The sequence below is a fragment of the Rissa tridactyla genome, chromosome 13 (genome assembly GCF_028500815.1).
Source record: "Rissa tridactyla isolate bRisTri1 chromosome 13, bRisTri1.patW.cur.20221130, whole genome shotgun sequence".
NCBI lineage: Eukaryota > Metazoa > Chordata > Aves > Charadriiformes > Laridae > Rissa > Rissa tridactyla.
The window spans coordinates 1,351,160-1,369,124 of NC_071478.1; the positions used below are offsets into that span (position 1 = coordinate 1,351,160).

The 17,965-nt window shown below is 38.1% G+C and overlaps 1 protein-coding gene across 3 annotated transcripts in view; it reads right to left on the bottom strand.

Moving 5' to 3' along the window:
- Positions 1 to 4,969: 4,969 nt before the first annotated feature.
- The window catches only part of TXNRD2 (thioredoxin reductase 2), a 36,564-nt gene continuing 23,568 nt past the window's right edge, over positions 4,970 to 17,965 (bottom strand). For all 3 annotated transcript variants that reach the window (XM_054219517.1, XM_054219516.1, XM_054219514.1), the window contains 5 exons: positions 13,948 to 14,043; positions 13,620 to 13,712; positions 12,211 to 12,282; positions 10,287 to 10,384; positions 4,970 to 8,009 (listed from right to left, as the gene is read on the bottom strand). In XM_054219517.1, coding sequence (XP_054075492.1) covers positions 7,886 to 8,009; positions 10,287 to 10,384; positions 12,211 to 12,282; positions 13,620 to 13,712; positions 13,948 to 14,043 — 483 coding nt within the window. In that variant the 3' untranslated portion in view covers positions 4,970 to 7,885. The remainder of the gene's footprint in view (positions 8,010 to 10,286; positions 10,385 to 12,210; positions 12,283 to 13,619; positions 13,713 to 13,947; positions 14,044 to 17,965) is intronic.

The following is a 17,965-nucleotide window of genomic DNA, read 5'->3' on the forward strand; positions in this document are numbered from 1 at the left end:
AAATGCAAGACCTTAGAGCTCAGTAACCACAGTGACAGAGAAGGTGGCCTTGCATTTCACAAGCAGATTTCATAAGATGTTCCAGTTTGCCAGTGTCATGGAAACCCTGAGGCGCTGTTGTCACAGTTTGTGAATCTGATGCTTTTTTCATTGAGGAGAAGTGATGCCCTTCAGAAGGTCCAACTACAAACACTCACAAATGGTTGGTCTCTTATTCTTCATCGGGGACTACACCACAGCTAAAGACCAGACTTATTTAGAACCGCCCCCTCTGGAGCTATGGCATTTCCAGATTTGGAAAGTACAAGGGAGTTAAAGGAAGACGCAAGCAGAAAATCCTGAAATGCTCTCTTAAAAATACATTGGACTCGTACCTCATCCAAAGGGAATTCACTTATTACCACTGAACTACGGCTAAAAGTAGCTAAGTTAAATAGAGTGAGCATCTCACAGAAAAGCAGAACAAGAAAAATTTGAGGAGCAAGGAACAATACACTTAAATCCCTAACTAAGGACAAGGACCAAAGTCCTGACCTGAAACTTCCAGGTGTCCCGGATATACACAGAATGAACAAGGTCAGAAATCAATGCGAGCAAAGTCTAAAACGTCACGAGAATTCTCCTTACTTTTCCCATGTTTTTGAAATATATCTAAGAAATAAACTCAATGAGAATTAAAGAGGCAAAAATCAAAAGCGCTCTCATGATTTAATTAGATCCCAGTCTGGTGTAAATTAAATGACGAGAAAAAGAGAGAAAGAGAAGAGAGAAAGAGAAGAGAGAAAGAGAAGAGAGAAAGAGAAGAGAGAAAGAGAAGAGAGAAAGAGAAGAGAGAAAGAGAAATCCTTTGACAGTCTGAGAGCCACTTCTTAAATCTCCAAAGCAGCCTGTATTCTTTAAATTGCTTCCTGTTATATGGTTAATAATCTCTGCTTTCTACATTACGGGAATCATTCATCTAAGCTAGCCAAACTGAGCAGTGCTATCAGAGTACAAACACCCTGCTGCCCAAAGTACTGTGCCTGACAACATCTCCCCAGTTATTCAGGAGTCTCTTGCCAGCAGAACATTAGTTGACTCCATTTCTCTAAGGAAAATGCCTGGGTTTCCTGATGTTTTCAGCTGTGTTTGTACAATTGCCTTCGTGTGAAGTTGAAAATTAATGCACTTCCTCTTGATCCTTTGAGAGAGACACAAAAAGGAAGATTATAGAGATTAAATAAAAATGGCAAAGCTCAATTCTTTGTCCCTGTTGAACAAAGGTGTTTAAATAAAGACTGCTGTGCATCACTAACCGCGTTACAAACTAAGGCATCATGTACAACAGCTCAACCTCCTCCATAAAGCTAAAAGCTGCTACATAACCTGTTGCTCTGACACGGTGTGAGCAGAATATCGGTTGGCTGCATTACAGTTCATTCACACATTAGTAAGATAAAAATAAAACAAGCTTTCAATTCTCATTTTTTATTAGGACTATGCAATGGAATGATATATTTGGGCCTTGCCTCACAGGGAGCCTGCAAAGAAGGGAACGTTTATTTATTTTTTTGGTTTTTGTTTAAATCCTGAAAGCTGTCTTTTTCACTGTCTTCTTTCCCTTGGTATTTTATTTTACTGGAGTTACATGATATTCTAATAGACAAAGACTGAACAAGTATCTAGAGTCCTTTCGGTTTAGATTTGTTTGAATTGTGTTTGAGATATGAGCTAATTCTTAACGCCTCACACAGCTTTGGGAAAAAGAAGTTTCCTTGTGAAAGGTTTAAGAAGAAGGATCTTGCTGTCGGTTCTATGCCGAAACAAGGAAGAACAAGCCTGATTCCCATGTTGCTTTAAAATAAAGGGAAGAAGGACAGAAAAACCCCAACAGTCTTTCTGGTCTTCATCTGATCTGCAGGAAGACAGGGGAGATGCAGAAAGGGTGAGTGTCTTTACAGTTCATCTTTCATGGAGTACAAAGGGCTTCCTTAAATTATTGTGTCAGTATATTGGACGTACTCTACCACAAGCTCCTGAGACTTTTACCTGGAAAAGCTTCCCCCCACCCCCTCCCCGGAGACGCTGGTTCTGACAGGCTGCAACTCCCAGTAGCTCAGCCGAGCGAACAATGCGAAGCACCCTGTTCAAACAAGACCGGTCTCCATTTCACACTACCCCCCAGGGAATATCCACTTTTCTCTTCATACTATATCTTTCTGACTGACGCAATCAGATTCTGGAAACCTGCCTTATTAGTTTATATTCCAGCTTCTTCAGGATGATGTTAATTTTCCATTGTAAGACCAGAAGATTTTAGATGTGCTAGATCTTGTCCATAAGAAATAACAATAATGGCACGCACAGTACCATGCTTAGAAATGGACTTCAGTGCGCAGCACTCCTTGCAAAGACAGTCTAGGGGTTACAAAAAGAGCCATTCTCCTAATTCCAACTGTGCCTGAAATGAGGTATTTTACAATTACATGATGAATAAAAAAATACGCATTTTCTTACTTATTTACATGAGATATTACGCTTAATTTCTGCACCGGTTCACCATCCTAATTGTTTTCTTTGTAGATCAGTGGTTTAGTACTAAGCCTTTATGCTATGATGGCCAAAGAGTTCCATTATATCCATTAAAGATTAGATCATTTTCTTTTGTTTCCCACAGCAAATAGGATCCCATTCATGTCCCAAACAGATCGTCAGTAGTTGGAATGGTGTTTTCTTAAGGCGCATATAAGATTAAAGACTGAGATCAGATGCGGTGTTGCCAAAGCCTTTGTAATACGCATGTTTTTCATGGCAAGATGATTGACAAGAATTGCAGTAAGGTGCTGAAGGGGATATTTCACCTGGCCCATCAAAACTCAATGTAGAGGATTAGAACTAAGAAGAGCTGACAATATTGACTTTGAGTGCCACAACGGAAACAAAATTAGCTCTTTGACATATAGTGGACAGAAATACTCCATTTTTAAAAAATCAGTTAGAGTAATTACAGCATATCTGTTGCATGCTGCCCTGGAAAAACCACGGTTTGCTCTGCTGTTTCCTCTTTTCCCAGTAAAATTCAAGTTTGGCACTAGAATAAATGCATGCAAACCCAGCCTTTCTGCTGGAAGAACATCAGGAAAACTTTGTGCATAAAACTAAAAAACCTCTCTTAGAGCACACAGACCTGAAAGAATGAAAAAGTCAATGAATTTTATACAAGTTTACTTATTGCAAAACAAACTGTCTGCACTATGCTTATTAAAGGCATATTTCATTGCCTAATCATAGATGTCTATTGTACCTTTTATGTTTTGAATCATAATTGCACTCTGTTCCCCAACTGTAATAATGAAAGACATTTTAGCATATGCTTATATCGATTCCCCTTTAACAAAGCACTTAAGATACATACTTGCATCCCACTGAAATTAATGGCTAACACTAGCTTTGAGCACATTGATTTCACTGAGATTTAGACAAACGGCAATTTATATGGGCACAAAATTGCCTACTTTGTTGGACAGGCATGAGCCTCTGAAGGGAAGCCTTCGAACTCAAACGTCTGTACAATGTGCAACTGTTTTGGTTAGAAATACGTTGCACTACGGCACCTATGTTTTTATCAGAATAACCGTGCTAGCAAAAAATGTGTATCTGCTGTACTGAAATATCTTTTCCAGCTCCTGGTCTGGAATAATCTAGACTATAGAAACATTTTCCAGAGGTGTAACGACATACAGCGCATGCATAAATGCGAAAAGGCAAAACTTAATTGTATACAATACCTTAGTATTGAGAACAAACTACCATTAGGTATTATATAAATAATGCAGTATATTAAATTCCTAATTTATAAACATTATTGTCTATATGCTTGTCTATTATTCTTGTTTGCTTCAGGACTAAGTGGTATATGAAAATAAGGAGGAAAAAACCAGCAAGAATTATGCTTACCTTATTCCCTTCTTTTAGCCACTGTTCCTAGCTATCTTAATGAGTTAGAACCTGCAATGAAATATCCCAGGAAATTAAAACAGATTACAAATGGAGAAGTAAAAATGCCTTTAAATACAATGAAGTCAGTATTCCTTCTCAGCATCAAATCCAGAGCATATACTGAGGCAATACCAAACCAGCCTGTTTCAGAAGCTCAGTGTCACCTGACTTCATGGAAACCTCTCATCAAAATAAGTGGATTTGAAGAAATAAAAGAAAATTGAAATACATTTGAATAATGTAGTCCCTTTCTTTTCTGACAGAGAAGTTTCTCAGAGTTTTAAAATATATTTTGCTAGTTGTTTCCTAATTCGTTTTCCAACATTTTTACCTAGCAATACCCATAGCCACTAACTGGCTTTGCTACAATGCATTTTTTCCACTACATGTTCTAGTTAAAAACCCAAAGTGAATAGCTAATGTAGAATAGTTTAGCCCTAGATAATACTTGGACTGCACTGTATTTCAAGGGAGTTTACTCTTGACGAGTCTTCAGGAAGCATGTCAACACACACGGACTGGGAAAATAGCTGTGAGACGTCATCAGCTGGAATAAACAGGAGAGTATTTGAAATTACACTTACCAAGTCTAGATGTTCTCTTAATTTAAATTTTAGAAGATCGTCCAGCCTGGAATAATCTCCCTGGCTATTCACTTTACGCATCAGAGACAGAGAGGTATCAACATTTCCTTGTTAAAAGGTCTGAGTCTGTCTACTTCTTCGTTTCCTTAACACATACCTCAACCAAGAGAAACAGCATTAAGATCAAAAAAGAAATCTTTTGTACGAGGAAGTCATATGTACAAAATTAAACAAATACAATAATTTACTAGAAAAAAATCTTTATTAATTCATTAATTCACAACACAATAAATATTGGAATCATACATATGAGGGACCCAGCAATGCTCAGACTTGTTTGCACCACGGTGTGGTTTGACAAACCAGCCCTCATCAGCTGGCATCCGGAGAAGAAGCCTGACTACTTGTTGTTTTGTTTTTTTTTTTTAATTTTCACATATAATCAGTAATTTGCAGTGTACATCAGCATTTCAATTGACATCAGTCAGGCTTTTAAAAACAATTCTTAAGGACCATCCCTGGCAAATCCTTCAGGAAAAAAAAGCACAGTCAGAATAGTTGTCATTTAATCTTGCTGTTGGTTTGGACATGAGGGTTCTGTAGGTGTGAATGTATGTTTAGTTTTACTTCAAGGGGCAACAACGTTTTCCACGAAATAAGGAACAGAACTAGGCTGCTGTTCAAGATACAGGATCGATTTTCATGCAGCGCACTCAGCAATTCTGAACCCAAGAGAGTTCTGTTACTTGTGAGGATGGCATGCTGCAGTGCCGTGCCCCGTATACACTAAGGACAGGTTTTTTTGAGATCTCTTTACTTATTATCCCAAATCATTACTTTGAACCTTATGATTAATGAAATTAACTCATCTTTCCATTCATTTCTCTGTAGGGGCAGACAACTCTGCCTGCTGGATGCACTGGACAGAGAACGGAAGCAACTTTCCCATGGCTGAACACCAGTGTTTTCATTTACGGGTGAAAAAGGGACCTGTAATAGGTGATCACTAGGAAAAAATAATCTTGCATGCATACACGTTACAGTTTAGTCAGAGTTGGGATGTTTCTCACAGCAAAATCTCTGGAGACTGAGATGCTCAGTATCTCAATGTTTTGAAATGTTAAGCAAAAAATTTAAAAAAAACCCCTAATTTACTATGAACTTTTTTGTGTGCGTGTAAAGAGCTGGGAAAATGTAGTAGGGCTTTTGGCTGTATCATACTCTTTATTAAAGGAAACAGGAACTTCTGAATGTGCCAGTATGCACTCATTTATATACAGATATAAAGTTTTCATCATTTCTTCTATAGGCAGTTGCAATATTCAGGCAGTGTTTCAGTGGAAGTGTAGTTAAAACACTGCCTGAACTTCCACCCAAAGTATTTCTTTTAAACTAGAAGCTTATGGATAACTTCACATATGAAAAATGGCATCAGCAGATGTGATAAGGAATGCCACTTGCCATCAAACTCCTTCCTCTTTTACAGACCAGAAACATGGACCAAAAAATCAGGAAACTTTGTAAAGAAAGCGTTTAAGATTTCTTTTGTTGTTGTTCAAGTCAGAACAAATCTTTGAAAATGAAGTATTCTAGTATCAATGAAAGTGTGATAAATGCCATTACAGCACAGGAAGGCCTGATCACCTTTTGTCTAATAGTTTCTCTGACAACTACAGTTCTCGTAGTAAAAAAAAGGATTTCGCACTTGAAATAAAGCAACCATTTGTCTGTGCTGCATGTTGCAGCGGTGAAATAGCAGACAAAGAAAAAATAGCAAAGATATACATGACCATCAGACTATTCTTCCAAACTGTGCAACAAGCAGGAGGACAGCTACAAAAATAGTCAATTCCACACACAAAAGCACTGATATAAATTAACTGCAAAAACAATACATTTTGTTTCACTTCAGGCTGATCGCTTTTCCTACCTGCACTATTCAACCCCAACTGCTGTTAAGGGTGCAAGAAATTTTGTGACTTTACATATCAAAATGCTGCAACTGCAACATGGACTGAAATTCAGTGCAGTTTGGTTTGCGTCTGCCTTTGCCGGGCTACCGATGTAACAGGGTTCTGCAAGAGAAGCTTCACCATCAGATTTCTGTTTCTTCATTGCCAGAAATTAGTCAGCATCTCCCCCTTCTGGATAGCAGGAAAATAAGCAGAAATTTGCAACAGATTAATGCTTTCTCACTCTGGCCAATACTCAGGGGGCGAAAAAAAAGTTTGCACATAATTATTTTCTATCTTTGTTCTGAGCAGGACCATTTCTTGTCTAGATCACTGTTCAATATAGTTCCCTTCAGCAACGTGTTTTATTAAAGCCAGACCTAAATCCATTCAGATGCAGTATCCAGCTCATCAGTGAGAAAATCTTAAAAACAACCAACAAAATATATCACTGTGTCAGGCAGATTTCCACATTCTATAAAACAGAAAATGCTGTATGAGTTGGATTATTCGTGGTTTTGATTCTACTCATCAGCGTTGCTTAATATATGGTGTTCAAGCAGTAATGTGTGAGATGCGTCAACTTAATTTGAACTGAATTAGAAATTTCAAGAGTAGGCAGAAAAGTCATCATAAAATTCAACTCTTTCTTTAGCACCTCTGAGCTCATTCATTCTCAGCCATCACCATAATGTTACGACCAGGCTGCCACTGATTAATCCCTTGGGATTCATCCAGTAGCAGCACAGCTTCAGTGATAAGTGATTTTCTATTAAATTCCTGTACATATTACATTTTAAAGAAAAAACCCAAAGATGACAGCTTATCCATTGCTTCACACTCTGGGAACTTGTTTCTACTAGTGAGTACTGACTCTCAGTGTTCAAGATTAGGATCAGCAATGAGCTACCCAAGCACTCCGGAGAAGGTAGCATCACCAGAATTCTACAGGAGGTCCTGTCCAATTCGTACCATTATGTGAATGTTACGGGAGACACTTCTGTTGGCATTCAGTCACACCAACAGAAAAACTCAAATGTCAGCTGTTTAATTTGTAGATGGCCTCAGATGTCACTGGTTTCAGTTACATTTACATATATAAAACTGGGATTATTCCTTAGCTCCCAGCAAGGCAAGAGTTACAGGCACTTCAAAAGAGAGATTTGTTACAAAGGACTGTGTTGGTTTTAGAAGCATGACGGTGCGAGGACAATTTCGTTGTCTGGCTGTGAAAAAAACCTGTCTACAGGGAGAACAAGAAAGATTCCTGGAATCTGAACCACTGAAGCTGTTTCAACTCTAAGTGCCCCTTTTCTTTACAAATATATTTTGTGCTTTTTTTTCCTTCTTTCCAGGGATGGTTATTTAACCTCAGCAGCCTGTGACTGTTGCATCCAAGCCAGAACGCTTTGTAATGTGCAGCTTGGTAATTTCTTCAGCACAGGTAGGGTGAATGCCAATTGTCTTCATCAGTTGAGGATACGTAGCACCACATCTACCGGGAGAAGAAGAAGAAAAAAAAAAAAAAAGAGAGACACACACAAAGTCAAACACTATTCAGCAGCTAGAATGTCCTAAACCATTACAGTAATTCTGCTCTTGTCCATTTTATCAGGTAGGCGAGCTGCATTTATTCTTCAAACAAAAGCTGTCTATTATTTCTCAGGCACTTACACAACAACATTTAAACACCCGGCTCCACTACACTGTTAGCTAGGGAAGAATTGTCATAAGAGTTGAGACGGAGAGAATTAAGCAATTTACCCCAAGTCACAACTGAGCCTATGGCAAAAACATATGACAAAACTGCAGCCTTCAGCTTCTCTTGTACATACACGTGTGTTTCACTAACGGTGACTCCAGATGGAAAAACACACACATACACACAGAGAAAGAAAATCTAATTAGAGCTGCTGGCAAGAATCTGCCGAAGGAAACAATACCAGAACATTCCGCCATATCTTAGAGAAAGTCTGGTGCTGACACTGAAATTATCAACGTTATAAGCACGAGGAAAAGGTCTCTCATTTGAAAAAACAAAACAAAACACACCCCCACCAAAAAACCCTTGAGCTAAAATCCCACTTCCTTAATTCCTTCACTTATCCAATAACATTCTTAGACTTGATGACTTTCCTTTAAGCTGCTATTCCTGGCAGGTTCCTGCTGTAAGAATAGCTGAAACAGCCCTAAATTTAAGAATTGTTTCAAGCTCTCTATGGAATAATGTTCTCTCCCTCTACAAAATACAGGGAAGAGAGCCACAGATGTCTTCTGGTGTTCCCACCAACATCCAAAAAAGCACTCAACAAGCCAAAAATCATTGCTGAGCACAGCTGTTACTGGAGTACTAAGTAGGGAAGGAAGGTGGAAAACCATCCTTTGGAGAGGCTGAAGTAACAGCTAATATTTGACAAAAGAGAACAGCAGCTCTTACAGCGGGTGTTCCACACCGAAAGCTCTGGATTTGTGAACTACGATAGAAACCAATACAAGAATCTGACCTGCTGAAAACCCCTCACTGTGGCTAAAGTTTTAATTTCCCTCAGGCAAGGCAGAAAAGCACTCTGGTTTCATGTGCTTCCTTTTCACTGGTTATTTTGGATAAAACTTCAAAACAATGACATCCTAAAAAATGTAGTTCCAGAATCTATACCACTGGCAATTAATGGACTACAAACACATGTTGGAAGTGTGTACTGAGGGTACACTGCAATCAGTGATTTCCAAGATATTTCTCACATGATACTTGCGGTCCTGCCTTCTTAATCCTTTCTGCTTTTCATTTATGCCAGTCACTCACAACTGTTAAGACTAAAACTGAAATAAAACGGTGATGATATTTAGGAAAATGAACTAACACCACAACTGGGGGTGATTTCTTGTGTTCCAGCCTACTTTCTTCAAAGAGGAGTTAAAAACTATAATTAGTAATGTAAATACACAAATCAACATTTCTGAAGATGTGAATCAGCAATAAGAAGGGAAATGAAAAAACAAATAAGAAGTAATTGTAGCACACAAGAGGCATAGCAGGAATTCTCCATTTAACCAGAGAGGACCCAGAATCATTCCTTACTCCTTCAAAGGGAGGACTTCTATAGTAATATTTGAGCAAAATCTTAAACAAGATCAGATCACACAGGTTCACCTACTTGGTTAAGTTTGTTACTGCAATTATCAGATAGCTCCAGACAAACGTACCTCCACTCTCCCATCATCCTCCTAGCTTTCTTACCTTATCATACTATCCTTAGCTTACACCCCAGAAATATAAAAATTCATGCAAGTCCTTGCGGAGCTTTTGAGAAGCAATGGCTGTGCACGTTTCAAGATGAGACTAGGAAAGGAAATGCTTGGCAGGTGTAAAGAAAGGTTTTTATGAAAAGCACAAGTATCCTTTTAAAGAAGTGACTTGCAAAACTACACGGTGATTTTCTATCCTGTGCATAGAATGCAAAAGAAGCTACACCCTGAGAAAACTAACATTAGTGAATTAATGCACAATTATATTTTTCACTTTAACTACATCAAGCCAACAATATATTTTCCTCAGTTGTTCCTTAACTATATCCAGTATTACAGTAACTAAATCCAGTACATCTTAATGAAGAACTGCAGTATTTTTAGTGAAAATACGTGCAATACTACATAAAAGTAACAAAAAGCATGGATTCTTTATAGTGTTGCCAAAACTAGGCAGCTATCTTTTATAATCTTACAATAACTTAAAAAGCAGGCTTTAGAAGCGGAGACATTCTTTTGTACTTACTTTATTCCAAGGGCAAATCCTTGAATAACTTCGCCTGCATTTGGTCCAATGAAATGAAGGCCAAGTATTCGTTGCTCTCTCTCTCGTAAGCACACCATCTGAAAACAATACATTACATGGAGACCTTTTCTTAGAACATTCAAGACATGAAGTTGAATTAAATGAAACCGAAGTGCCTTGAGATCCTAGTTCAGCTGTTTATTCCCCACGTGCCAAGAACTTACGCACTTGCTTAAGTCTTACTGACTTCAATGGATCTTGTGCTTGTCCTTAAGCACTTTCCTGAATTGAAGATTTATTAGCGTATTTCTTTCAGACTTCAGGGAGCCACTAACAACAATAATTTCTAGTAAACTGAGGACTTCATATGAATGACAAACAACAAAGTATTCAAAATACCTTCTGTAGTCTAGTAACCAGGCTGGTGTTACTTTGACACTGAACGGCCACTGTAGCAATTCTCCAAGCCGCAGTTATTCTCAGCAGCTCCTCGGCAGCATTGCCAAAGATGACCGCTACCAGTTACAGGGTACTTTCTGCCTTTGTGATTCAGCCCGTAGCGCTTACAGCGGCATGTTTGGTGAGACACATTTACCACATCAGCCACATAACCTAAAAAGGAGTCAAGCCTTGGAAGCAGCCAAAGATGAAGGTGAGCTAGTAAGTATCTGGGAGGGCCTGAGTCACTGCACACTGAACTTTCAGCAGACAACTTAATGAAAACCTTTTAGTTCCTTTAAGGACACCGTCCTTATAGTTATGAAAAGAAAGTCAGATTCTCCCTGTGTCCTCCCATCAAGCATTAAATCATCACGCTAATCTAATTCAGTAAAGGCTTGGATTCTTTGATTAGGAATCCCAGGAACAGCAGCAATCCTGACGGGGTACTTTAAATATTGAGGAGTTTTAAAGAAAGAACCCTTTTGCAGGAGAATTTGAAACTCTCAAGCTTAATGTTTGTTCATGTGTTTTGGGAGTTTAGTAAGGACTATATTCAATATCATCCAACAACTACTATGCTATTACTACTTCACCCTCTAACATTTACTTTGACTGACATAATTTAAAGGGAATATCTAAAACGAAATAGCGTCACCTTAGTTGCCCTGATCCTCGGGACAGTTAAGATAAGCAACTAAGACACTTAACGCAAATAAGATGGGACAAAATATAGTTAGAAAAACTGGCTGCAACTATTGACAATGGATATTCCTTATATAACACAACAATAACAATGTAATTTGTGACGGACCTACAGAAGTTACTACATTTATTCAAAAAAGATTGTTCCCTGATATTGAGGAGAAAAGAAAGAAAATAAAATAAAAATTTTATATACAGATTTTTTTTTTTCTACCAACACTACACTTCACCTTATCTAAGATTCTCTACTATGGGCAAGCGCATCAAAAACCTTTTCAACCCTGAAACAACTGGACACATTTTAAGTCCATCACTTTGGTCTAAACCAGGAGGTTTTTGTTTTCGTGAGTAAGACTGAACAGTTACTCGTGTGTTGTAAGCCTTACGTTCATTTTTTTTTTTTTGAAAGTAGTGTACTTTCCCCAGAGATGGCAACTCAAATATTACATATAATTAGTTAAGAACTTTGCTGGGGGAGGCAGAGATTAATCTCTATAGAATTTGGAATATTTCTTAGGAACCTTAAGAGCAGTTCAAAGATGGTATCAATCAGCAGAATGTCAGCTCTGAAAAATGCTAATATCTGTAAAGCAATTTCAAGATGCAATAGGATATGTAATGAATATTAAACATTTGAAGTTACACTAGAGAGAAAGGCTGTCACCAAGAAAATATCTCATCCATCTTGAGAGGTTTTTTTGCCAAACAGTCCTCCTTAAAGCTGGCTGTACCATCTCTCTTGTTTTAACATAAAAGCAAGTTAAAAGTTCACAACACTCACTTTCATATAGCATTGAGTTGCATCTCTTTCAGCCACCGTAAACTCTAAAGGTTTATAATATGCATGGTATACCTGGTAGGGAAAACAATAACATTTTGCATTAGAGAGTTCTATTATGTCAAAAATGTCCATTTAATATTATAGTGAATACTATTACTGCATACTTATAATGTTGTACACAAAAATTGATTTACTTATAACCCGTTCATTATTTTAAAGAAAAATATAGAAAGCACAGTAAGAGTTTAACACAAACCTTTCTTATAGAACTATTAGATTAAAAGCAAAAGTGAAAAAAATTACAAATAATGATGTTACTCAAACCAGTGCCGAAATGAAAAATGTTAGTTTTGTTCCTTTAAGCTTCTCCCAAAAGTTTAATACCTTGCTTACTGAAAATAATGAAATCAAAGAAGTTTTCCATATCTATAATAACATAGACCACAAGACAACCCAAACTGTAATTTTTGTATTCCGAATAATAAATGCTTATTTTTTCATTAATGATTTTGCCTGGGGCTCCAAGCTAAATCCATCAGCTGAACTTGCTCCCCAATACATACGTAACACCAGCAACTTAGGACACACACACACACACACACACATCAATTGCCTGTCTTAATCAGACAAGAACAATTGTTCTACAGCAATTTATGTCATTCTAGATGCACTACCATCCAGGAACCCAGAGAAGAGGTCTGGAACAGATTTCTGAAGTATAAACTGTATTTCAGAATCATAAAAGACAAAAATGATTGGTGATGAAGTAAAGTGCTGCGCTTTGTATTTCCATAGCTTAACAAGTCATACGCTGACAGTCTTTCTGGTGAGCAAATAAAGGTAACACAACATCTCTTTTCAAGGGTGACTTGTTTGAATTTTGTCTTAGTATATAGCGATTGTGAATTTCTTCATCACGAGTACCTTAATCTCATTCCTTATTTCAGAGGGCTGGGTGTGAATATATGCCATAACGGATTCCTTCCTCAACATGCAGTGCCCAGGTATGCTATATCAAGACTTTTTAGCCACAAAGACACTTAGCAGCTTGTGCAAATATTTCCAGGGGCATCCCAAAAATTGAGTCTAAAGAATGCGACCAGCAATTCTGACAATTAAAATGAACATAACCATTATTTAATGATGCTGCACCATACAACTTAGTAAAATGGCAGCAAGTTTAAAGGTGTCACACACTATCAATAATTTTAAGTCCACTAGGTAACAGTTCCCATTGTGACCTGCTGCAATACTTCTAAAGTCCTGAGCTTTTCTGAAAACACCAACGCCCTAACTGCAAACATCTTATTTTTTCTGGACCAGAAATTTTGCCTGATAGAACAGTGAAACTTCCATCTTATTACATTGCAACTCTGACACTGTGTATAAAATAAAAAATGTTTTCATACCTCAATATTATCTGATCCATAACATTGCACAGCCGCTTCTTCCGAGAGTCCAACACAACCATATTCCAAGGGAGTGAAAACTGTAGTAGGTACCTGCTTGTGAGGAAACAGAAAGTGGTGCTGTTGAACCATACGCAGCAGCTGCTCGGCAGATCCAGGGGAGACTTGTGCCTGACTGGGAAGTGTAACTCTGTCGCACACATCTACTTCACCTACTGTCAAAGCTGGATTCCAGATGACAAAATGCAATTCCTTTAAAAATGCTTAGGAAAAAAAAACAAACCATAAGATCTGGTTTTTATTATTGAAAAAAGAAGTAACGACTCACATTGTCATAGTCCATCAATTCTGAAGATTCACCAAAAAGACGCCGAGCCAGCAGTTTTCCTGCAGCTATTGCTGTGGGTGTTAATTCAGGACGGCCCTAAGAAGAGAGCACAAAGCTTTGTTTTAACTAAGAGAAAAGCAGCATCCAAGGATTTCTCCTGGGATAACGGTCAGAGGAAGGCCAAATCTTTGGAATTCCAGCCTAGTAGCCAGGACTCCAAATGGAGACGGCAGTAGTAATTTCTGTCCAAATATGCTTTTAAGTCTCTGAGTGTAATATCTGTCTTGATGGGGAGGGAAACAAATGCCACGAATGAAGGTCCAAACCTTGTATCTTATCACATCACCCACCCCTTGAAAAGCAGAGGATATTCACATGCTGACCATTCGCTTCACCCTTTCTTTCCATAGTAAGTCATCAAGAAATTTCTCAGATGGTCTTTTTAAAGCAAGAGAAGCCTAGTATAAAGCAACAGTGTTTTTATAACATCAGACCTTTTAAAAAAAGTTGTCTGACACATTTTTACAGAACACAGATGCAAAACGTAGCTATTTGTAGGCACTATTGCTGACTGCCTGTGTTGGTCCTGGATGGGAGAGGGGGAACACTATCTTGCCAGTACTGCAACCTATAGATTGTGTTGGTCCTAGGCTCAGGCTCTGGACTGGAGGGGCATGAAAAGGCAAGTGCTAACTTCCTGCAAGTGAGAAATGGAACGATAGCAGGATATGACCAGGACATGCTTCAGTTCAAGCCATGAGTCCTGGCTACTTTTTATATCCAAACAGGACTACGGAGTCTGCTAGAACCTGAATTTTGAGTGCTGCCACACCACCACTGGAGCATCAGAACTCCAGTGCTAGTTTTAAGGAAGCCGAAAGTTTTTGCAAATTGAAGGAAGGGATTTTCAGAGGAATTTGTTGAAGTCTGAGGAAAAACACTACATGTAAATTAATAAGATCTAACAAACTTCATAAATCTAGTAAAATACATTATTTAAGAGTTCATCCAAGACGTATCATCAAGATGCTTGTCTGAGATGAGGAAGGAGGTCACAAATCTAGAATAAATGATGTGGAGACATAAGAAAGCTGTTACTGAAAAATACCTTCATGGGACAACATGGAATGCTTTATAAAATGTGTGAAGTTTTGATTCTTAGAGGTCCCAACTAGATACAACACTTGTCATGCTCCTGCAAAGCCCCACTTGGAGGTTGTCATCCAATAAGCCCTCAAAAACAGTCTTCAGCAGAAAATAAAATAAGGATTCCCCACAACACACGTTCAAGTTTTCCAAACTTTTTGTTCATTATGCTAAAGTTCTTTAGCATTTACCGGAATCCATTCCTCTTTCCCAGCTTATCTTCTCTGTAGTTTGCTAGATAGATTCTGTACGTGGCATTAACTACCACTTACTTCAGTACACCTATCATATCAAGTATTTGCATATTAATATGCATTATTAATAACCGCTTAAAATTTCCATTGCAAAAAACCAAACTGAAACCTTATGTCTAACCTGATAACAGAAACTACAATTCTAATTGTTACTGAAGACTAACTTATTTTTCCCCATGACTCATGACAAATCACAAAACTGCAAGTCTACCCCTTTTTTCTGCCTAAGATCCATCAAATCATTGTTTTTCAAATGCAGCATTTTGACTTTCAAGTCTGTAGATGTCATTTACCAGATGAAATTTGTCATTTGTTTTTTCTTATACACATTTGCCTGAAACATGGCTGCCAATCATATCTGTAGCAGGAAATACAGATGTTGTTTTGGCATTCCAGAAATGAATAGAAGATTGGAACGAGAGATAAAATTGTGAAAGCACTGCCATGCATTCCATAAAACCCAACTAATTACTAAAACATCCAGGCAGATAAAGCCCAATTTCTCATAAACAATGACTTAAAGACCTTCCTTGGTAAATATTTGAAATGAACATTCACTTTGCAGTCATGTGTAGAACTACTCTGCTGATTATTATGGATATGAATTGTTCATAAGAATCCTCCAATGTATTATACATTTAAACGAGATGGCTCCTAAGAGAGTTTAAAAAGCTTTGAAGTAATGTGTATTTGTTTTAACACAACTCTTTTTGGTATTATTTCTATTCAAAGCAACATACTGTACATTCCAACTTCTCTACACATCTTTGTTATAACACCCTTTGAAATATGACAGATGTATGACAGCATGACCATACGATAAACCTCCTTCTGAGAAAACTCCTATATAGCATGTGCCACGCTTTTCAACAAGACTACTACTGGAGGAAGAATTTTAACACAGAGAGTTTATATTAGAACTGGGGGGCGGTGTCAAACTAAAATTCCAGCTTGGCCTTCCTCATCCTGATTACAGAAGATGAGAATGCCTAAATGCAATTTCACCTGTCAGTTGAAAATAATATTTTGCCACAGCTTGCAAAACTTTTTTTGAGGGTAGACAAACTGGCTGACATCTGGAAGGCCTTTTTTCCCCTTTTCTCCAAAGGAATAATTTGGATAACATTAGGATTCCACTTGCCATACAAGGGTGCAACAAGACACCCACGCACACATAGTTTCCCATTTGTGCCAGCTGGGTATGACTCCCAAACGAAAACAGCCATTCTGAACATAGCCGCAAACTAGCCTTTCCCCTCTCTCACTCCCCTTCTACCAGGGCACTGAATTAAAACAAAACAAAAAGTAGTCCCTGCTATTTGGTAGCAATTCAGTGCCTATTCAGCTGGCGTGGTAAGGGAGGGAGCAGAAGGGCTTGAGAACTGCTTGCAAAGGTATGAGCAACAGCACTTTCTAGTAGCAAAAAGACTCTGACAGGGAGAGAGCAGAGCAAAGAGAAATTGCGAGCAGGAACACTGGAGGAAGAAAAAAAAAAAAATCTTATAAGCAATATTAGGGATCACTGATGCTTATTCACAGGAAACAAGATTCCCCTTCCTGTGCTCTTTTGGTAGGTCTTATCCAGAAAGCGTCCCACACCAAGCTCTACAGCTCTGCGGTTCTTAGCAGGATGCACTTAATTCCTCTGTGTGTATTCTTTGAGATGTGCACCAACACAGAACTTTCTTTCACTGCTGGTTCCCATGCCAATTAAATTTATTATCGAAATTGATTCTGCTTAAAAACCCACAAAATTAATTTCAGTATTCAAATAAATTAAACTTTGTCGCTTAGCAAGTGGAATTACATGGCTCACATTGTACTAGACTCAGATAAGATAATGGCAATAATTTCTTCTATCTTTAAACTCCATAAATGCATGAGTACTATACTGTGATTTCTTTAATACCCTATATTGAGCCCACATGCACATAAAAGCTTAAGAGAATATTCCTACAGAACACTGATTTAACTCTTCAGTTTTTCCCCAATTGTACACTGGATAAAGACAGCAACGCAGTTTTATACTGTAACACTTACATTTAGAAGTGTCTATTGAACAACTCAAGTTCAAAAATCTGCACTAATAAGGACAAAAGCAGGAAAAGGAAATCCAAGTTTTAACAACAAAATGAAAATGACAAATAAACGGAGACCTGATTTTTTAGATCCAGAGTAGGGAAGAAGAGAGCATCCTGCCTCCAGCTTCATATTTCTTACTTAACTAAATCCTCAAAGGGCAGACGACAAAAAGCACACAAAAGGAAATTACTTGCCCAAAATAACACTGCAGATTGGCAGCAAAATGAGCAACAGAATCTAAGGCCCTGCCAGCATTGCCTCTAACAACTGTTTCTTGGATGAAATGAAAAAGAAAAGTTTGGAAAGCAGGAGGCCCAAGCAAGGCATGCGTCAGGGACAAGCAGGTGTAGGAGGTCACTGAGAGCAGGAAATACCCAGAGCAAGAGGTGACATGTACAGAGGGAACCTGGATGCGAAGTGAGAAGAAAGGAGAGAAACTGTACATAATCCCAAAGCTCCAAGTGACTGGATGGGACAGAGAAGCTGTGGAGAGTAAGAAAAAAAGGAGAAATAGCTGAGCAGGAAAGAGCTTTGAC